The 23890-nt window shown below is 38.7% G+C and overlaps 1 protein-coding gene across 1 annotated transcript in view; it reads right to left on the bottom strand.

Annotated features, from left to right (window-relative positions):
- Positions 1–23890, bottom strand: part of LOC124776410 (inactive ubiquitin carboxyl-terminal hydrolase MINDY-4B) — a 320724-nt gene that overhangs the window by 5288 nt on the left and 291546 nt on the right. The window contains exon 5 of the mRNA XM_047251395.1: positions 21484–21549. Coding sequence (XP_047107351.1) covers positions 21484–21549 — 66 coding nt within the window. The remainder of the gene's footprint in view (positions 1–21483; positions 21550–23890) is intronic.

The following is a 23890-nucleotide window of genomic DNA, read 5'->3' as shown; positions in this document are numbered from 1 at the left end:
TTTTTTCCATTCCACACACATATGGAGCACAGGAAGAACGATTGTCTGAATGCCTCTGTGCTTGCAGCAATTATTTTAATCTGATCCTCATTATCTCTATGTGAGCAATACATAGGGGATTGTTTTATCTATTCCTAGGGTCATCATTTAAATCCGGGTCTTGAAACTTTAATAGACTTTCTCAGGATAGTTACGTCTGTCATCAAGAGTGTTCTGGTTCAGTTCATTCAGTATCTTTGTGACACTCACCCATGGATTAAACAAACATGTGACCATTCATGTTGCCCTTCTATGTGTACATTCAACATCTCCTGTTAGTCCTTTTTGGTATGGGTCCCGCGCACTTGAGCAATATTCTAGAATGAGTCATATTAGTGATTTGTAAGCAATTTTCTTTGTAGACTGATTCCATTTTCCCCGTATTCTACCAATAAACCAAAGTCTACCACATGCTTTATCTATGACTATCCATTGTATATCCCTACAAAGTGTTACACTTAGGTGTTTGAGTTGGCCAATTCCAGCAGTGACTCATTGATATTATGGTCATAGGATTTTATGATTTTTTGTTTTATGAAGTGCACAATTTTACATTTCTGAACATTTAAGGCAAGTTGCCAATCTTTGCACCACTTGAAAATCTTATCAAGATCTGGCTGAATATTTATGCAGCTTCTTTCAGATAGTATTTCATTATAGATGGCTGCATCATTTGTGAACAGCCTGATGTTACTATTAATATTGTCTGCAAGGTTATTAATATATAACATGAACTGCAAGGGTCTGAACACACTTCCCTGGGGGACACCCAAAGTAACTTCTACGTGTGACAATAACTCTCCATCCAAGATAACATGCTGCATCCTCCCAACAAAAAAGTCCTCAGTCCAGCCACAAATTTCACTTGGTACCCCACGTGATCATACTCTTGACAACAAGCATAGGAATGGTACTGAATCAAATGCTTTTTGCAAATCAAGAAATACTGCATCTAACTGACTGCCTTCATCAAAACCTTTCAGTATGTCATGTGAGAAAAGTGTGAGTTGCGTTTCACGTGACTGATGTTTTCAGAATCCCCACTCTTTGGCACTGAGGAGGTCATTCTGTTCAAGGTACCTCATATTCTTTGAGCTCAGAATATGTTCTAAGATTTTACAACAACTCAGTATCAAGGATATTGGACAGTAATTTTGTGGATCACTTCTACTACCCTTCCTGTATATCGGTGTGACCTCAAGAACTGGACACTATTTTTTGTTCAGGTGATCTACGATAGATTATAGTTAGAAGAGCAGCTAATTCAGCCACAAATTCAGTATAGAATCTGACAGGGATTGCATCAGAACCTGGAGATTTGTCCAATTTTGACAATTTCATCTGTTTCTCAACACCACTGACACTAATACTTATTTAATTCATCTTTTCAGTTGTATGAGGATTAAGGTGGGTCAATTCTCCCAGGTTTTCCTTTGCACAGAAGCATTTGAAAATGGAATTAAGCAATTCAGCTTTCACTTTGCTACCTTTAATTTCAGTTCTTGTCATATTTGCTAGGGACTGTACACTAACTTTGGTACTGCTAACAGCCATTACATATGATCAGAATTTCTTTGTGTTCTGTGAAAGATCATTTGACAATATTCTACTACAGTAGTCATTGAAGGGATAACACATTGCTCTCTTGACAGCCAAATGCATTTCTTTCAGCATCTTTCTATCTATAGCCCTATGCTTTGTTGTACACCTATTATAGATCATTCTATGGTTCCTCACAAGTTTTTTTTAGGGTGATTATTTCAAGGAGGTTCTTTCTCAATATGAACTGTCCTACTGGGTACATATCTATCCAATACATGGGAGGGGCAGCTTCTGAGGTAGTGTTGCTGTGCCGTGGCACCACTTGTATAAAAAAGAAAGAAAGAGAAACCTATGTGAACTGCGCTTAAAACATTGTTTCAGAGTATGTATTTTCTGATTTGAAGAGTCACGTTTTGCCACATATGCTCTTGCGTTAGTTTTCTGAAGCTTGGAGCCAACTGCAGATTGGCACTGTCTGTCCTCATAAGCGCTGTTTGAAAGGCTTGGCTGTTGGTTTCTGACTCGGAGCTTTCCACTCCTTCTGTCAGAGAGCAGTAAAGTGCAGGACCTATAGAAGCACAATTTGCCATCTAGCGATCATGTTAGAATACATCGGGGTGCAAATTTCTTGTAATCCAGTTTTACAAGAGCAGTAAAGTGCAGGACCTATAGAAGCACAATTTGCCATCTAGCGATCATGTTAGAATACATCGGGGTGCAAATTTCTTGTAATCCAGTTTTACAATCTTTCTGCAAGTTAATACAAATGCATCCCTAAACACTAATTAATGCTTAATTAAATCAAATACAGACTAATACACTTAAATAATGTTATAAATAGCTATATGTAATTTTAATATAATTATGCCCTTAGATTTTGCAACTAAGAGGCATTACTTCAATACTGGCATATTTCACAACAGCATGGCTATTGCTACAGAACAAAATAACTAATGGATCCACCACCCATTGAGCATCTGTTTTTAAAACAAAGGTGAAGTATTTCTATTTATACTCATTATGTTTGTGTGATACAGTTCTGTACAAATACATTGTAGTTATTGCGAGGTCAGGTAATTGGCCGTATATAGTTGTCTGCACAGTGTTATCTGCAAGGGAAAATTCAGTTGACTGAAAATAACAAACGTGGGCAAAGTAAATGAGTTATTAAAAATGCCATTTAGCAACAGGACTCTCAGATTAAGAACGCTAGGTAGGCCACTCCCAAATCAATACGTATCAGCAAACAAAAAATTGATGCCATAAGTTCAATCCAGAAATTTACCAAAAGAAGAAACAGATTTGTAGTTGTGAAGAAAGCAATGCTGTATTTTGTTTTCCTTGTGTGTTATTTGCGGGAGATGTTCATTGGTGTAAGACCAGAATAATTGATATTGGGCAAATATGGTCTAAAATGAAAGTACATGAAATGTCAAAGTGACACATGAATAATGTGCTTAGTCTTTCATTTCTATGCAAAACCAACATTCAGCAGAAATTAGATTTGCAATATAGACAAAAAATTGACAGCCACAACAAATGTGTGCAAAAGAGTAAACTGTATTCAGTTCTGCGGTGTTTTGGAATTGGCTATCAGGGGCCATGATGAATCTGATACCTCTCCAAATAAGGGGGTTTTCATGAGCTAATTCAGTTCAGCACAGAAGTGGATAAAGATCTTCAAGTTCATCTCATTCAAGCATCAGTGATCAAAGGTGTTTCTATGACTGTTCAGAACAAACTACTGCAATGCGCATTCAAAGTGTACTATGATGAAGTTTATAAAGAAATAAAATGCACCAATTATGTTGCAATAATTGTGGATGAAAGCACATATGTGTCTTGTGAATTTCAGTTGGTTATTGTTTTGCATTACGTTGCTGCGGGAAAACCTGTTAAAAGATTTTGGAACTTTGTTAATCCAGAAAGTCAGAATGCTCATACTATAGCTGAAGTATTCTGAAAGAAATTGAACCATTAATTGGCAATGATCAAGCAAAACTAATAGCTCAGAGTTACGATGATGCAAACTGTATGAATGGCAAGTTGAACGGGGTTCAGAAATTAATTAAAGACAAATATCCAAATGCAAACTGCATCCATCATTATGTGCTCAGTTCAACCTTATGTATATGGCAGTCTCTTGAGAGCTGAATCTCAGGATAGGGCAGGATAAGGTTACGATTGTGGATGGGGCTACAATCAGTTACTCTCGGTTGCATAACAAATATGTAAACTTTATTTAAAGAAATTAGGATTTTAAAACAATCTCTTAAAAAAAAACACACACACACACACACAATTGACTGCATGATGGCTGAAGGCCTTATCACAGGGGGAGGGAAATCCACAATTTTTGGGGTGAAGGCCACCAACAATAACCTCAAACACCAAACAACTGAAGGCCTGAATTAGAAGTCAGAAGAACAATTCCAAATAGCACATATTAAGGTAAATACTTTGTTTTAAAACAAACTGTAACACAGCTGAAAGCCTTATTATAAAAGAAGTGAAATTATTACTCTGCTGAAGGCCACATACAATTTCAAATAACAAAGAGCTGATGGCATGAATTAGAAGTCAGGAAATATTTCCAACTAGCACACATCTCAACAAATACCTTGTTTTTAAAACAAGTTTGTTTTTTAAAAAACTTATTGTAGCATGGCTGAAGGCCTTATTATGAAAGAAGTGAAATTATTTTGTGGCTGAAGGCCACACACAACTTAAAATCACAAACGGGTGAAGGCCTGAATTAGAAGTCAGAAATAACAATTCCAAATGGCACACATTTCAACACATACTTTGCTTTTAAAACAAGTTTTCTTTAAAAAAAAAAAAAAAAAAACTTATTGTAACACGGCTGAAAGCCTTATCACCAAAGAAGTGAAATTATTGCTCAGCTGAAGGCCACACAAACAATAATTAGAAAATTACAAATATCCTTAAAACAAACATCACAATCTAAGGAATCAGGACAAGCGGTTCTCAGCAAGTGTTCCAAGGCTCGGCCTCAAACATAAGGTAAGGTGAGACAGGCAGCCAAGAGTTGTACTCACGTAACAGGATGGTAACTCAAAACTAGGGGCAGCTTAAGTGCCAACTGACCGACCAACCCATCTGCCTAACGTCCAATCAGTGGTACAATGATGGAATATTTTTAGGCAAGGGTGAAGAGATAGACAGCACTACGTCTTCAGAAAACAACCAAGGCCAAAGGAAACACTAGAACCAAGGTAGACCTTAAAAAAAAAAAATTGCAGAGTGCAATACAAGAGGCTGCCGAACTACACGCTTTGTCGGACAGCATCAACATGATGAGAAAAGGTACACTGCTGGAAAAGTACGCTAACCTCCAAGGCAGGTAACTGGAGCTTTAGTGGCCACAAGGCAGAAAATACCGCTGGTTGCACTTTGCTAATAAGAATAATATTAAATTCAATAATGAATAACAAATAGAGAAAGACGGCTGCAATGTTTCACCGCCTTGAAATACTTCACTCATTGCTACCAGGCTCAGCGGCCCTGGGAGCAACAACCTGCCGACCAAAGGTGAGATCTCAGAATAGTCGAGGTTGCATTAGCAGTTAACTCTTCACTCAACTTAAATGTCCAGGGTACGGTGTGCAACGAAGTCATCACTCTCACAACTACCCCTCCTCGATCTGGCAGTGGCCCCGGCTAGCCCTCACGCTGCACGGACCTGCTCGCTGCTGCAGCCCAAACCAACCTGATGTCTGTTCGCAACTCCCCAATAAATCCAGTACCCAAACAGCATTAAAATAACTGCTCATTCAAAACCACAAGATATGCACAGATCCGGGAAAATAACTACACCAACAACTCACAACACTAAAATCAGACACTGTGAAACAAAACAGACGAGTTGTAACACAAACACAAAGAAGCCAGAAGTGATCGGAAGCCCAAATGCACATTGTCTGCTGTGACGACCAACCGAATGACCAACCAACGGTCATACTCACTCAAGTCGGCATGGGAAAGATCCCAGTATAAATTGTCAATTGACAACTTATTGCCACGAAGTACTTCGAAGGGTGGACACACACACACACACACACACACACACACACACACACACACACACAAGTGAAAGTTGCACTACTCGAATATCACAGTCGAATCAATTAAAACTTGCTGAATCTGATCCTTGACGTGGTCATGCACACTCATGAGCACATTCTTCCAGCAGACAGTGCACATGTGTCACCAGCGGTCGGGCGAGTACTGGCTGCCTGGACCTCACTGCTGCTCCATCCCAACAGAACTAGCTATACACATGACGATCCGGAAATTCTAGAGGCCTCTCCAAATATGGTACCACAGTATGCGCTATAGATAAGCGCTGCTGCTGCCACACGTGGACAGGCAGGGTGAGCAAACGTAGTGGTGTCAGTGAACGCACTAAGAAAACGAGACAGCACTATCACTATTACAAGATGCCAAACTATGAACGGCATCACCACGGGCCGCACACAGCTCACCTCTGTTAATCACAAAGCCTGCATCTTTTTTGCACACCATTCAGGTATTTCTTCTATCTTTTCTAACTCACCACAGAGTTCAAACGTGTTGCACAGCATTATTCAAAAAAGCTTGCCGCATGTGTGTGATGAGATGGAATTACCATTCGCGAGTAGTAAAATATGTTTTTGAAAGCAGGGAAAAATCTTATTGCTGTTATGGAATTCACTGAAACAAATGAGAACATAAAACTATCTTCTACTATTGAAAAAACTGGTTCATACAAACAAAGACTGCGAGATAATGAATTCATTTTCTTGCTATCATTTTTCTATAAGATAATGCCTCATGCAGATGTACTTTTTAATCAGCTTCAGAAGAAGATAACTGAACTGACCCAGCAATGTAGGACAACCAGAACTTTGAAGCGGTAATGCAAAACATCAGAGATGACATTGGCTCCATCCTTAATGAGATTAGTTTCGAAAATGATGAAATGCTGCCTGCCAAAAAAATGTTACAGGACATGTGTATCTGGACATGCTGGAAAATTGGCTCATGCCACAACTGGAGACCGACAGCGCCGACTTCATCTTTCAACAGGATGGTGCTCCACCGCACTTCCATCATGATGTTCGGCATTACTTAAAGAGGAGATTGGAAAACCGATGGATCGGTCGTGGTGGAGATCATGATCAGCAATTCATTTCATGGCCTCCACGCTCTCCCGACTTAACCCCATGCGATTTCCTTCTGTGGGATTATGTGAAAGATTCAGTGTTTAAACCTCCTCTACCAAGAAACGTGTCAGAACTGCGAGCTCGCATCAACGATGCTTTCGAACTCAATGATGGGGACATGCTGCGCCGAGTGTGGGAGGAACTTGATTATCGGCTTGATGTCTGCCGAATCACTAAAGGGGCACATATCGAACATTTGTGAATGCCTAAAAAAACTTTTTGAGTTTTTGTATGTGTGTGCAAAGCATTGTGAAAATATCTCAAATAATAAAGTTATTGTAGAGCTGTGAAATCGCTTCAATCATTTGTAATAACCCCGTACTTTGAGATTAAAGACACATATACATTTCTGGATAAAAGAAAGTTGAAGGGAGAGCTTCAAGTCTTCTATGCTAGGCCTGAGTTGAGAGTAGTTGCTGATGCAGTTCTTTTGCTGATTCTAGAGGATGAACTTCATGACACATTCGACGAGACTGTTAAAGATTTGAAACTGGTAATCACGACTCCTATCTCGACATCAGAAGCTGAGTGGGGCTTTTCAATGCTCAAGAGAATTAAAACATTACTACAAAACACCATGAAAGAAGACCAACTAAGTACCTTAGGGATGCTATCCTGTGAAAAGTCATTTGTGTGCAAAATTGAACGTTTCAGTCTGAGATGACAGATTTATTTGCCAACAAGAAGGAGTGATGAATCGATTTACAATATCATTCCTACTAATTGTTTTGAAGCTGTCTTCTCAAAGTCACGGAGTTGCTGATTTTGGTGAATACAATGCTTTTAGTATTAAATGTTGACAGTTTAATTAAATTTGCTTTGCAAAATTCAGATTACAAGTTCGAATAATTTATATATGTTCTATTATTCCTTGTACTGGCACTCATTTTATAGTGGACACTTTTCTGGGAGTCAGCCATGAACATAAAACAAATGAGGGGTTCTGGCTGTTAATGGGAGAAGACCAGAGTGACGGGACAAGCTGCGCTTCCCTCTCAGAGGGTTGGCAGCCCATGTCCGTTCTGACTTCTGTGCACCTGGGTAGGCAGAATCAATGTAATTATGTACATACGGATCACTGATTCCATCTGGTGTTGTGAGAGTCATATTCAAACCCTGTGACAGAGCAAGATTGCTCTTTGCACTCATTTCAAAAATAAGAAAAGGAAACAACCAGCAAGCACAACTCGAAGCAAAGCGGAGCACATAAATCATTTGGTAATGGCTAGAGCGCAATTGTTAGCCGAAGTTGGTGGTGTCATTACGAGGTAATTCGGGGCCAATCTCCAGCAGTATCTTAAGCAACTATACATCAAAACACCCCCTGCTTATGACTGCCACATAAAAGTGACTGAACATACCCTGTGAGGAGGGAAGAATTGTGCTGTCGATCAATCTCTTACTGTGCATAAGAATGGAGCTTTTGTAATAAGTGTTTATTTCTGTTTCTTTATATGTTTTGTTTGATGTAATATCTTATGAAATATATGAATTATCAACAAAATTCCACCGTGTGCAGTGGCCGCGCGGTTTTAGGTGTCATGTCACGGACTGTGTGGCTCCTCCCGCCAGAGGTTCGAGTCCTCCCTCAGGCATTGGTGTGTGTGTTGTCCTTAGCATAAGTCAGTTTAAGTAGTGTGTAAGTCTAGGGACCAATGACCTCAGCTGTTTGGTCCCTTAGGAATTCACACGCATTTGAACATTTTTGACAAAATTCCATAATACATTTGATGCTATGAAACTAAGCTTTTTTTTAACACTACCAGTGGAATACCTCCAGCTGCCACTGGTGCATGGTCAACTATTCCTCTAAACTGGAGCCCATAGTTCCTCTAAATGCTCCTGCCCACTGCTCATACTTCCAAGTTCCTTATTACGATATGGCACTGCTGATTTTTATCTAGTATACTGAACTTATGTATCTTTCTACTTGTATTTGTTGTCCTTTGTACTTTAGTAATCATTGTTGCCACAGTCACATCGTGGTCACTGATACCAGTTTCAGTGTGGACATCCTCAAATATGTTAGGTCTGTTTGTTGTCATTACATCCAATATATTTCCATCATGAGTGGAGTTCCTAACTATCTGTTCTAGGTATTTTTCAGAGAAGGTATTTAGTACTGTTTCAAAGGATTTCTTATCACGCCCAACACTAAAAAAACTTTAATTATTCCAGTTCACTGTTGGATAATTGAGTCTTCACCAATGATTACAGTATCACTAGGAAACTTATGTACAGATGAACTGAGGTTTTCTCTAAAGTTTTTGTTTAAATGAGGAGATGAGTCTGGTGGGTGATGGAAGGAACCAATTATCATTTTATGCCCATCCGTTATAATTACTCTTGCCCAAACAACTCACATAAAGCTTCAATTTCTATTTTAGTGGATTTGAGTTTCTTGTCTACTGCGACAAATACACCACCTCCATTTCCAATTTGTCTATCCTTTTGATATACACTTAAAACTTTCCCCGAAAATCTCACTGCTATCAATTTCGAGTTTCAACCAGCTTTCTGTACCTAATGTTACATGAGCTTCACTGCTTTTCATGTGCACTTCAAACTCTGGCACTTTGTTACAAATACTTTGGCAGTTTACCATTAGAATTTTAATACCTCACCTGTGGGAGGGAATTCTTTCGATCTTATGCTCATACTTCTGGGTTTCTTATAGCTGTTGTTATCTGGATTGGATGGAAAGCTGCCTACTCTAAAAAACTCTAAAAAACTATTGTGTGTGTCTCACACACAATCAGCTACCTGAGTAGCAGCCTCAGATGTGTTGTGCACATGTGACCAATTTAGGGTAATCCTACAGTTCTCAAACCTATGGCATGAGTCCAGGAAGTGCAGCCATAGAACCTTTGAAGTCATAGAACCTTTGAAGTCTCTGGTTCAGTGCTTCCACTCAACTCGAAACAAAAGTGCCACAAGCAATTCTGGGGACAATGTCGTAAATTGTGAGCTTTGTTGTAGCTCCATGTGAAAGGCTGGTCTTCTTGACCTTTTCTACCAGTCGCTGGAATGACTCAAGTATGACCTCAGAGCCCAGAAGACATGCATCATTTGTTCCAGCGTGTGCCACAGTCCGCACTTGCTTGCTCCCTGTTCCTTCAATGACTGCTGGAGGAGCCCCTTCAACGTGTTGAATGAGGCCCCCAGGAATACAAACTGAGTGCACCTGGTGTCCTTTTCTATCCCTTGTTCCCATTTCCCAAAGGGGTAACATCATTTGCTGTACGTTTGAACTGCTGATAATTAATAGACTCCTGCCCTTTTGCATTTGCCTCCTCTTGACACCAGACAAAACAGATTTCCTGAAAACAGATGAAGTGAGTCCCACTTACTCAATTTCAGTTCCAATAAAAGACAGCACCTCAAACTTGTTGATTAGGGGGATCAGTACAACACCCTGAGTCCTCCTTGGTCCCCATCCACCCTGTACAGAACACCTAGATCTAGTATTGACATGCCTCTCGCAATCATGTGGATGAGTAATGACAGATCCTGTACTTTCTGCAGAGGAGGCAGGATACACAGGAGAGTATATTACTTAAGGTACTTGTGGCACCAATATCACAGGTATATGACTCTTGGGAGCTTTTCCATCACACCAATTTGTAGTAATGCCAATTGTTTGATGGTAGTCAGGACGAGTTCCAGCTGCTTATGAATGTCAACCAACTCATACCTTGTTTAAGAACAGCATTTGCAGTGGGGCTGCATTTCGACCGGTGCAGTGTATTATAGTACACAAAACAAGAATTCTATTAAGGCAATACAATAACCTGTGGTAAAAATTACTAGTTTCCTAAAACATTTTGAGGTTAATTATAGTTGTTTGCCAATTCAAAAATGGAGTTAATTTATGATAACTGCAGATAATATATAGGGCTGAGCTAGATCAGGCTAGGGAAGATCTGGACAGGTTAAGGAGGGAGAAGGGCAAAGAGAGGTGGGAAGTGGCAACAGGTAGCAGAAGGTATAGGCCTAGAACTAAGTCTGACAGTTTTGTAGTGAATGTCAAAAATAAGTTTGACCTGTTGCTTCAGTTAGAAACTGATGAGCCTCAAGCAGAGGTAGGTGTAGACAGGACACAACAAACTTTCAATAGGAAATTGAAAAAGAATGTAGGAAAGTCATCGAAAAGGAAGAAAGTTTTGTTGTTAGGCAGTTCTCATGCCAGAGGTGTAGGCCAACTTCTGCAGGAGGAATTAGGACCAGAATACCAGGTCACAAATTTTTTCAAACCAAGTGCTAGTCTGGATCAGGTGACAGAGGATTTAGGTTCACTCTGTAAAGGATTTACCAGGGAAGACACCGTGGTTATTGTGGGAGGGCCAGGGAACAGCATCGACAGAGATCCTGGGTACAGTACAGAGTGTGACCTGGTAAAGATTGCGTCAGCATCGAGACACACCAATGTTGAATTTGTATCTGTCCTGAGACGCCATGACCGGCCTCATTTGAACTCTTCTATTGGGAGAGTTAATTTGGAGTTGGAACGGCTGCTTGGATCGGGTGCGGGGGCTCATATTGGTGTGGTTCCTGTTGATTATCTCAGTAGGTGGGACTATACCAGGCACGGCCTACATCTCAACAGGAAAGGGAAGGGGAAACTGGCTGGGGTAATAGTAGGAAATTTAAGGGGGGGAGGCACTGTCATGAATGGTAAAATACCAGTGGTTACAGGTGTTGGAGCAGCACCTTTTTTAGGATAGGTAAGACAGAAAGATGTCAAGTTCTACGAGAGGTCAGGATTGAAACAAATCTTCAGTTTAGGAAAGAAATTAAACAGCACAATTCTAGCACATTGGATCACCAATCACAGCTATCAATTATACATTTTCACCAATCACCAGAAATTTTATCTCCATCAAGTTGTATCTCAGTCCTAGGTAATTCCATTGATGAATTAAAGTCACCCAACCCAGTTGACATAATCTGCCTCTCTGAACACCATGTGACCACTGGTATAGGAACTAGGCCTAAGCACAATGAGAAACTCAGACAGGAGAGTACTGCAAATGTTAGAATAAGGAAAGGTTCTCATAAAAGTATAATTAAAAATAATGTAAGTATATTTCATCAAAATATTGGGAGTTTAAAGAATAAAGTAGATGAGCTTCTGGTTTGTTTAGAAGATTTAGAAGCTGAGAATGAAATAGATATACTATGCCTGTCTGAGCATCACATTGTTACTGATATGGATAAGGTAAATGTAAGTGATTATAAGCTCTCTGCACATGTAATGAGAGAAAATATGGAGAAAGGAGGAGTTGCCATATATGTCAAAAGTTATCATTGTGCAAAAAGTATAGAAACAAAAAAGTTTTGTGTAGAGAAACATATAGAAGCATGTGCCTGTGAGCTTAAATTAAATAAAGGCACATTTATAATTGTAACTGTATATAGGTCCCCATCAGGAAATTTTCATCTATTTCTGAAAAATTTGGACTCCTTGTTGTGCTATCTGTCAGACAGGGGGAAGCAAATTATTATTTGTGGGGACTTCAATGTAGATTCTCTGAAAGAGGAAAAATGACCTTGAAGTATTACTCGGTTCTTTCAATTTGACACCCGTTATTGATTTTCCTACTCGGGTGGTAAAGGATAGCAGCTCACTGATAGATAACTTCTTTATAGGCCAAGATAAGTTTAACCAGATAAATGCTCAGCCTGTTGAGAATGGTCTTTCTGATCATGGTGCACAGCTAGTTACAATATATGACATAGCTCCATTCAGCAATACTAAACAGTCCTCCAAAGTAGTACGTTCAGTCAACGATTTAACAAGTGCAAATTTCAGGGAAAGCCTACAGCAGTTAGACTGGGATGAGATGTACCGTGAACCTGATGCCAATTTAAAATATAATTTATTTCATGACATTTTTGTAAATGCATTTGAAAACTGCTTCCCCAAGAAAATAGTTAAATATACTCGTAAGAAACCTTGTAACAAACCATGGCTTACTAAGGGTATAAAAATATCTTGTAACTGGAAAAGGGAAATGTATCTAACAGCAAGAAAGAGTAGTGACCCAGAAACTATCAAAAATTATAAAAACTACTGTGTTATATTAAGAAAAGTTATTAAAAAATCCAGGAGTATGTGTATCATGTCTGAAATCAGCAACTCTGATAATAAAATTAAAACAATTTGGAATATTATTAAAAGAGAAACAGGTCAACCAAGAGCAGAGGAAGACAGTATTACCATCAAATTGAATGAAAACTTTACGAACAAAAAGTCAGAAGTTGAAAATATTTTTAATAATCATTTTCTAAATGTTGTGGATATAGTAGGATCCAGGTGTTCATTAGAAGATGCTAGGCTGTTAATGGAAGAGGCCATACCTATGCAATTTGATACAATTGAAATCTCACCCACTTCTCCCTCTGAAATTAGGAAAATAATAAACTTGCTTAAAAGCAAAAACTCACATGGAATTGATGGCATTTCCAGCAAAATACTAAAAGCTTGTTCTCAACAGATAAGTAAGATTCTCAGCCACCTGTGTAATAGCTCTCTGGAACAGGGCATTTTCCCCGATAGACTGAAATATGCTATTGCTATACCTTTGCATAAAAAGGGGGATAGATCTGATGTCAACAATTACCGTCCAATCTCCCTTCTAACAGCTTTATCCAAAATTTTTGAGAAAGTAATGTATTCAAGAGTAGCTTCACATATCTGTAAAAATGAAGTACTAACAAAATGTCAGTTTGGTTTCCAGAAAGGTTTTTCAACAGAAAATGCCATATATGCTTTCACCAGTCAGATTTTGAATGATCTGAATAACCAAACACCTCCCATTGGGATTTTTTGTGATCTCTCAAAGGCTTTTGATTCTGTAAATCATGAAATTCTGCTAGACAAGCTCAAGTATTGTGGCATGAGTGGGACAGTGCACAAATGGTTTAATTCGTACCTAACTGGAAGAGTGCAGAAAGTTGAAATAAGTAGTTCTCGTAACATGCAAAGATCAGCACATTCCTCAAACTGGGGAACTATCAAGAATGGGGTTCCACAAGGGTCAGTCTTGGGTCCTTTGTTGTTCTTATTATATATTAATGACTTGCCATTCTATATTCATGAAGAGGCAAAGTTAGTTCTCTTTGCTGATGATACAAGTATAGTAATCACACCTGAGAAACAAGAATTAACTGATGAAATTGTCAATACTGTCTTTCAGAAAATTACTAAGTGGTTCCTTGTAAACGGACTCTCACTGAATTTTGATAAGACACAGTACATACAGTTCCGTACAGTGAATGATATGACGCCATTAATAAATATAGACCTTAATCAGAAGCATATAGCTAAGGTAGAATATTCCAAATTTTTAGGTATGTCCATTGATGAGAGATTAAATTGGAAGAAACACATTGATGATCTGCTGAAACGTTTGAGTTCAGCTACTTATGCAATAAGGGTCATTGCAAATTTTGGTGATAAACATCTTAGTAAATTAGCTTACTACGCCTATTTTCACTCATTGCTTTCATATGGCATCATATTTTGGGGAAATTCATCACTGAGGAATAAAGTATTTATTGCACAGAAGCGTGTAATCAGAATAATAGCTGGAGTCCACCCAAGATCATCCTGCAGACATTTATTTAAGGATCTAGGGATATTCACAGTAGCTTCTCAGTATATATACTCTCTTATGAAATTTGTTATTAACAACCAAACCCAATTCAAAAGTAATAGCAGTGTGCATAACTACAATACTAGGAGAAAGGACGATCTTCACTATTCAAGATTAAATCTAACTTTGGCACAGAAAGGGGTGAATTATACTGGCACTAAAGTCTTTGGTCACTTACCAAATAGTATCAAAAGTCTGACAGATAACCAACAAGGATTTAAGAAGAAATTAAAAGAATTTCTGAATGACAACTCCTTCTACTCCATAGAGGAATTTTTAGATATAAATTAAGAAAAAAAAAAATATTAAAAAAAAAAAAATAAAAATAAAAAAATAAAAATAAAAAAACACAAAAAAATAAAGTTGTTATATTAACTTAAGTATGTTGTTAAATTAACCTAATTATGTCATGTAAATTCGACTCGTTCCACATCATTACGAAATATCGTATTCATGATCCATGGAACTAGTATTAATCTAATCTAATCTAAGACAAAGCTAGATGTAGACAATATGTATCCAAAACATTCATTATTGAAAAGTTGCTTTGATTAACAGAATGAAACAATATGGCACTGCACTGAAAACAATTGGTGCGTGTGACCAGAATGGCTTATAAGGTGTGCAGAAATGTACAGTTAATCTGCTGATTGATAAAAGTCTTCTCAGGTAATCAGCCGACTGGTGGTGGTGTCATATTGCAATGTTTCAATGACTTTAATACATATCATCTTCAGAATTCGCCTGAAGATGATAGGTGCAAAACTCATTGAAACTTTGTGACAAGATAACACCACTGCTCCACTGATCACCTTCGAAGGTTTTATCACTGGAATGTGCTGACAAAGGCTGAAATCACACAATTTGTTGATTATGTGTTTTATACATCATGCACTTGATAAACATTATGATGTGCAACATGCCATTTTATCATAAGCTGCCCACTCTTTTTTTAATAAAAGGTAACACAAAAAGCATCTGGACAATGTTTTTACAATTTATTATGACAATACTGCAAAAGTTACAATAAAAAATATGACCAACAGCCATGCATACTAGCCACATGTACCAAAAGAATATCCTGATATAAGTATCAACGTCAGTATCTGTACAGTTATTTGCATATTATACAGGATGTTCCAAAGGCCATCACCAGCTCTTGCTATGTACCTAGTTGTATAAATACTAATGTTGACACATATATCAGAATGTTTTTATGGGGTGTATATCTGGAAGTTCCTGAACTCAAAAACAACTAAGACATTTCTTCCTCAAATTTATTTTTATTTTTGAGCATAATCTCTTGTAAGCACTCTCAATAATGCTCCCATCTCTCTGACTCATCCAAATAATAGTTAATGTCTTTCTCTGCAAAATAATTGTTTTTGAAGTGATGTCTTCTTCACTCGACAAAAATTTCTGTTCTCCAAGTTCAACTTTTAGCTGAGGGAACAAAAAAAGTGTAATGAGTAAGGAGGACTGTGAAGCAGTTGAAACTGCAATTTGTGCACTGTTGCCATGGTGACCACTGAGGTATGAGATGGTGTAGAGTGAGAAATGGTGGCACCCAGCATACAGTCAGCTTTGTCATCCCAAAATTTTCAATCAATATGTGACAAACACATTATTGAGATATGCTCATAGCTTCTGCTATCTCTCTCACCTTAATTCATTAGGTCTCCAGTACCATTTGGTGAACTTGAGCAATGTTGTTATCAGTAGTGGCTATTCCGAACGTTTGTTGTCACCCAAGCCTATGCAACTACATTTAAATTGAGCTGCCCAAAATTTCACAATGGTAAATGAGAGTGCAAAGTCCCCATACGTAGCCTCTAACTCATGCTTAATTTGTGTAGACATATTGCCTTTAAAGAACAAAAATCTCGTGACAGCTCAATACTTGATTTTGTCCATTTTTCACTAAAATACTCACGTTGATTCACTACAGTGAGTGTCAAACAACAATGGCTGAAATTTTTGTGAATGCCTTACTATACACATACAAACGAATTCCCCAGATTGTGTTCACAGTGCTGGTATCTCCATGTTGAGGTCGGAAACTTTGCAGACTACCCTGGTATGCATGGCTGTTAGTCATGCTATTAATTTTATTTATTATTTCTTAGGTATTCCTAGACTTTTGTAGATTTAGTCTTAGCTAACAGAACTTAAGTTTTTACACCACCATTTTTCCATTTATAACAGATCTAAAGAAGGTAAAAGCCGAAACCAGTAATTGTGAATTATACAACCACAGTGATCACAATGGATTGTTACAAATAAAGTGCCATAACACGATTGCAGACTTGTTTACAGACTTCATGTCTTCAGTTGATGTTTGATGTGGGTGTTGGAGTCTACATTGTAAAACATTTTGGAAAGTAATAAGGAGAGAGTTGAATACAGGTTAGAAGCCAACATCTAAAAAGAGAAAATGTTTGCTTCTTTTTGGTAGGTGTAAAAATGGTGGAGCTCTACAGGAGTAGCTCAGACATTTTGTTTACTTCTTTTGAGTAGAACGTGTAGGTTGGATATGGTTAGAACATTTGTGGGTTTTTTTCTATGACACAACACCAAGTCAACTGGTGTATTAAGTTTGAAGAATGAATAAGCAGTGGTACAGTATCCCCATGTTATTTTTTGTATATGCATTTATACAATATTTAAATTAGAGTACCATATGGTCAGGGAACATCATGAGTAATTCAGAGCAATTGGATGCAAATTGGTTTTAAAATATGACTCAAAAGGTTTTGTCAAACAATGGAAAATCGAGGATGGAATAAAGATGATATTATAAAACAGATGGATTACTACTCACCATGTTGCAAGGATGTCAAGTCACAGATAGGCGCAACAAAAAGCTGTCAAACATTCAAACTTTCGGCCAAAAAGGCCTTCATCAGAATTAGACAAAGCATGCACGCGTGCGCGCGTGCACCCACATACACACACACACGGGCATGCAACCCACCACAGTTTCTGGTTGCTGAGGCCAGACTCAGGTCGTGTGTGTGTGTGTGTGTGTGTGTGTGTGTGTGTGTGTGTGACAATAATCAGTTTTTGACAGAAAATGTAATTGAATAGACAAAAAATCTATTCACCAAGCGGTGGCAGGAGAACACACATATTAAAAAAAGGTTTTATGTATGCAAGCTTTCAGAACCACTGGCTCCTTCTTCTGGCAGAAGGGATGAAGGGGGAGGAAGAGGGCTGAAAGAATAGGACTGGAGAGGCTTAGGAAAAGGGGTAGAGTTTGGGAAATTCACCCAGAACCTGGGGTCGGGGAAGCCTTACTGGACGGAATGAGAAGGAAAGACTAATTGCTGGGGACTGCATAGAATGAGATTTGAAAAGCTGAGAGCTCAAATGTGGAACACAAGGGAAATATGCAAGATATAGATTACTGCTAAAACATCAAGCATGAGTTAATATGAGTGAAAAGCTAAGTGCCTTTTATGTAATATAGGTGGGAGGGGGAGGGCAAAAAATAGACAGATCAGAAAATGAAAGATGTAGAAAACTAAAATGGAGTGAAGAAAGGAGTAGTTACTGTGAAAAAAGAAATTCAAGTAAATTAAGGCCAGGTGGGTGGCGAAAACCAAGGACATGTAGTGCTGGTTCCCACCTGCAGTGTTCTGAGAAACTGGTGTCTGGTGGAAGAATCCAGATGGGTCACGTGACTGAGGTCACAACTATCATCTTGTAGAGCATGCTCTGCAACAGGATATCATATGCTGCGAATATACATCCTCAACCTACACCCATTCATCCTATCTGATAAGTTTGTGGTAGTCATGCTGATGTAAAAGGCCGAACAGTGTTTGCATAACTTCTGGTATATGACATGTTGTTTCACAGGTGGCTCTCCCTTTGATGGTATATGTTTTACTAGTTACAGGGCTGGTATAGGTGGCAGTAGGAGGATGCATGGGGCAAGTCTTGCAGTGGTGCTGGTCATAGGGTTAGGAGCCAGAGGGTAGGGAGTAGGAAGCAGAAAGAGCACAGGGTCTGACAGGGATGTTCCAGAGATTAGGAGGGCAATGAAAAGCTATTCTGGTTGTGGTGGGCAAAATCACTGACAGAATGGATCTCATTTCAGGACATGATTTTAGGAAGTCATGGTGTTGTTGAAGTAGCGGATTAATACATTCAACACCAGGATAATACTGTGCTCTGAAGTCGTTTTTTGGAGGGACCAGCAGTACAAGGACTGGATGTGATGGCCTGGGAAATCTGCTTTTGAACTAGACTGATGGGGTAATTATGTCCAGTGAAGACTGAGGTGAGAATGGTGGTGTATTGCTGTAAAGAGTCTGCATCCAAACAAATACATTTGCCTGGAATGCTAAGGTTCAAATGGTTCAAATGGCTCTAAACACTATGGGCCCTACCAGCTGAGGTCATCAGGCCCCTAGACTTAGAACTACTTAAACCTAACTAAGCTAGGGATATCACATACATCCATGCCCGAGGCAGGATTCGAACCTGTGACCGCGAATGCTAAGGCTGTACCGTAAATCACTTCAAGCAAATGCTGGGATGGTTCCTTTGAAAGGACATGGCCAACTTACTTACCTAATCTGATGGGACCAATGACCTAGCAGTTTGGTCCCCTCCCCCAAATCAACCAACCTCTATGGCGAGGAATGTTTGTCATGGAAAGGATGGAAACTGTTAGAGTGTAAGTACTGTTGTTTGTTAGTAGGTTTAATGTGGACAGAAGTGTGTAGCTGGCCTTTGGTGAGCATGAGATCAACATTAAAGAAAGTGGCATGGGATTTGGAATAGGGCTATGTGAAATTTATTAAATTTATTTATTATTTGTGAAAATTATACTCCTGATCCCTCCAAAAAACAACTTCATATCATACCATTTGTCACTCAGTGTTATCCTGGTGTGCAATGTATTAATCAGCTACTTTGACAGGGCCGTGATTTCCTAAAAATCAAGCCATGAAATGAAATCCATTCTGCCTAAGATTTTGCCCACAACAACCAGAATAGCTTTTTGTCAATCTCCTAATCTCCACAACATCCATGTCAGACCCTATGCTCCTTCTGCACCCTTTTTCATGCCCAATGTCTCCTAACCCTGTGACAATCTTTGCTGCAAGACTTGCACTGTGCACCCTCCTAGCATCACTTATACCAACCCTGTGACAGGCAAAACATATAAAATCAAAGGGAGAGCCACCTGTGAAAGGACACGTCATATATCAGCTGTTTTGTAAACACTGTTCAGCCTTTCACATCGGTGTGACTATTCCCAAGTTATCAGTTAGGATGGATGGGGATAGGCAGAGAGTGTGTACTGACAACACACAATATCCTGTCACAGAGTATGCTCTACAACGTAAAAGTCATGACCTTGGTGCCTGTTTCACCACATGCCGCAACTGGATTCTTCTCCCAGACACCAGTTTCTCAGAACTCCGCAGGTGGAATTAGCGCTACAATGTGTCCTTGGTTCTTGTCACCCATCTAGCCTTAATTTACATTAATTTCTCCGATATCAGCATTTTTTTCACGGTAGCTACACCTTTCTTTACTCCATTTTAGTTTCCTACATCTTTCATTTTCTGACCTGTCTATTTTTTGCTGTTTCCCTCTCACCTCTTGCACTTAGCTTCTTACTCTTATTAACTCATGCATGATATTTTAGCAGTAATCTCTGTTTTGAATATTACTCTGTCTTCCACATTTAAGCTATCAGGTTTTCAAATTTCATCCTGTGCAGTCCCCAACATCAGTCTTTCCTTCTCATCCTGTCCGATAATTCTCCCCTGATCCAGGGTTCAGGGTGACTTTCCCTAACTCTACCCCTTTTCCTAAATCTCTCCAGTCCTTTTTCTTCACCTCTCTTACTTCCCTTAAAACCCTGCTGCCAGAAGAAGGAGCCATTGGATATGAAAGCTTGCATACGTAAGACCTTTATGCTATGTGTATGTTGTTCTGCTGCCATTTGGTGAGCAGAATTTTTATCTGTCCAGTTACATTTTTTATAATCTATCTTTTTCATAATATTGCTATTAATCAAAAGTTTTTGTATTTTTTAGCCATGAAATAATAATTTATTGCTTTTTGTGATATTTTTTAAGCAAAGATAATGCTCATGCAACTAGTGTCATATTAAAATTATGATCATTCGAAATCAGATGAGATATTATCATGTTATAATTATGATATAATCACATTTACTAATAGAATTCATTATTGATGATAATTTTGATGACGTTGGTAGTACAAGAGCAATTGCATTCGGTGTATCTTGTCAAAGAAATAATAAAGATCCAAGTGATTTATCATAATGGCATTCAGCAATTATCACTCAATGGCTGTAAGCTTAAGAATTTTAGATGGAATTTAACATCTTTAGGAAACCATTGTTTTAACTGGTTTTGATCATTTTGATCTACCTAGGGCATATCGGATATCATCTTCTTCAAAATACATGGGACAAAATATCACAATACTTGGTGCAGCGTATTTAATATTAGTTATCACTGCCACATTACATAGCCACCTTAATGAAACAAGAATCAGTATCTGATGTAGTCAATCCAGAAAGGTGACTCAATCCATTAAGGATTAATTACATTCACTCATACAATATTATAGTACTGCTGGTTTATCTTTATTATTCCCTGAAGTGTCATGGATGTGCATCAGCAGAAATAGTAGAGAAAACAGTTTTCAGCAGAATCTGAAATAATGCATAGCAAAGGCATATGTTTCAGAGTAGTTCTCTCTCTCTCTCTCTCTCTCTCTCTCTCTCTCTCTCTCTCTCTCTCTCTCTCTCTCTCTTTCTCTCTCTCTCTCCCTCTTCCCCATCTACTATGACAGTTAGTTTCAGGCAAATTAACAGCTTGAGTTACTTTATAAATTCATACACACAAAAGCAGTACAGATATTTAATGATACACATTCAAGAAACAGAACATTATGGTAAGTGTGAGAACATGGTGAGTGCTTTGGGTAGGGTATTATTTCATTTTATAAGTAAGTTCTTAACTTACCATGTAACTATAGCGTTTGATGAAGATCTGTAGATCCTCTAAGGTGGTAAATTCATACAGATGCAGCTGCATTGAGAAAGAGAAATTATAGGTGTTATTTATCATTAAGTACATATTTTCTATTAGAAAAATAAATTATAAATCAATTTAATTGTGTATGTAACAATGTGCATGTTTTCCAATATGTATTCAGTTATGAGTAACCTTTTGGTTTGATCATATTGAAAGAGAAATTTGAGGAAATTAGTGTAGATGAAGTGTTTGTTTGACAGGCCTAAAGCAAGGATATTTTCAATGATATGAAACATAAAAAAAAAAATAAATAAATACAATATTTCCGAAGCCTGATATGCTAATTTCTTTCTGTAGATCTTAAGTGTGATAGTGGTCAAACATTTGCACTTTGTTGTTCAACAGTGATTCAGGTTCCCTGCCAACCAGCTGACTCCCATTGAGAGTACCGCCACTGAGGGAATGTCACATGAGCCTGGCCACTGATGTGAGAGTACCAGTAAATACCATAGTCCTGCCACTTGTCCTTTAGTTCCTCTCTATTCTCTGATGCCTTAGGATGCAATATTGATAGTAGAATGATTGAACTTGTCTGTGTTTACTTTTTTGATTTGGGTCAATCACAGGTCTGTTTTGCACATACTTATGATGATGTTCATTACTCTATGGTCTTTTCTTCTGGCTAGCCATGTACTTTGTGAACTCTGCCCTCATCAGCCATAGCCACTGCCTGTTTGTTCTACAAGTCTCCAAGATACTGCAAGTGTGAGTGATCATAAACTGTGTACTGTCTAGGTGGAGTAGGATAGAAGATATATGTTAATTAAAAAACATTTACATGTATAGGCCTATATACTAAGATACATACGAGGCTCTTATAGTGAAGTATAATCAAACTAAAACCAGTTTATAAGGCTTATCTTGTTACTGCACTGAAGCTGTATCAGAGTATAAAATTACACAGCAGTCATGTTATGTTACATAGTTGATAAATCCTCCTTTTATCTGCATGGGTTCATACACTGATGTGCAAAACTTAAAGACAAAAGTAACATTCGCATGGTGTGTCACTGCCAAATAACATTGTCTGATGAAACTTGTACCTTGCATAGAAAGAGCTCCTATAGTATAGTACAGAAGGTAACTGACTGAAGTACACAATGAGATGGACAGAAATTACACTTTTATACTAAGGTAATAATTACACTCAAGTCATCATGATTTATGATGGTCCCCTGGATATCACAAAAGGCAAGACATGGTTCAGTGTGTGATAACCATAGATTGCAGTGCATGTTCTGCAGCATGCTCACATGCTGGCCATAAGGTTGGTGAGGAGTTGTTTTGGTAGAGCATTCCATTCCTCCACCAGCATGGTAGATAATTGCTGAATAGTTGTGAGTGTATGTGATGTGATGCAAAATGTCTTCCCAACACATCTCACATCTGCTCAGTGTCCTAAGTTGAGGGAATGGGCAGGCCATTACACTCACTGAATGTCTTCTCATTCTAAGATCTCCCCCACCTGTCTAGTTTTATGCAGTCATGCCTTGTTCCCAGTAAAAATGAAGTCAGGGCCAAATGCTGCCCTGAAAAAATGCGCATGGGGAAGAATTAACATGTCACAATAATGTTTACGAGTGAGTGTCGATGCTCAGAGATTTAGAGGTTGGTACACCGATCCAACATTATGCCTCCCCACACCATACCAGCTGGACTACCAAGATAATCATGTTCGACAATGTCCCAGGGTGCATTACATATTCGTACTTCTCATCATATTAGGGTACAAATGCACCCAGGAATATTACTGAAAATGATTGTTTTTGTGGTCCAGATGTTTTGGTGTGGGGGTGGGGGAGGCAAGTTTCTTGGGGGGGGGGGGGTGTGTTCACTGACCCTCCAAATCTTCAAACATGGTACGCTTGTAGGCAAGGGCACTCATACACGAATGCAAGGGGGGCCTCACATCCCCTCCTCTGTCTCTCAGGGAAAGGAAAAATATAGTGCAGTCAGATGTTTTTCTTCCAGGAGAATGATTTAAAAGCCAGTATTATGCAGGTTTTCACAGGGTTGGAATTAAATCTTTTTTGTGGGTGCTCAGAGGTCACCATTCATCTTCCAAAATATTAAAAATACATCCCCCCACAAACTACTGTATGGTTGACTTTGCTCACTGGTCAGTGGTACTGTGACATTGTTCTTCCCCACATAGAGCTTCTCAGGACCGCTTTTGGCCTTGACTTCATTTTTATGGATGACAAGGCATGACCACATTGAATTGCACATGTGGAGGAGCTCTTGAAATGAACTGGGCCACCTGATCCCATGACTTAACTCCCATTGAGCACATGTGGGATGTGTTGGGAAGTCTACTGCAGCATGTTCACATTCA

Source organism: Schistocerca piceifrons, chromosome 2, assembly GCF_021461385.2.
Source record: "Schistocerca piceifrons isolate TAMUIC-IGC-003096 chromosome 2, iqSchPice1.1, whole genome shotgun sequence".
Taxonomy (NCBI): Eukaryota; Metazoa; Arthropoda; class Insecta; order Orthoptera; family Acrididae; genus Schistocerca; species Schistocerca piceifrons.
The sequence above is the reverse complement of the archived record's forward strand: the minus strand, read 5'-3'. Positions and strand labels throughout refer to the sequence as shown.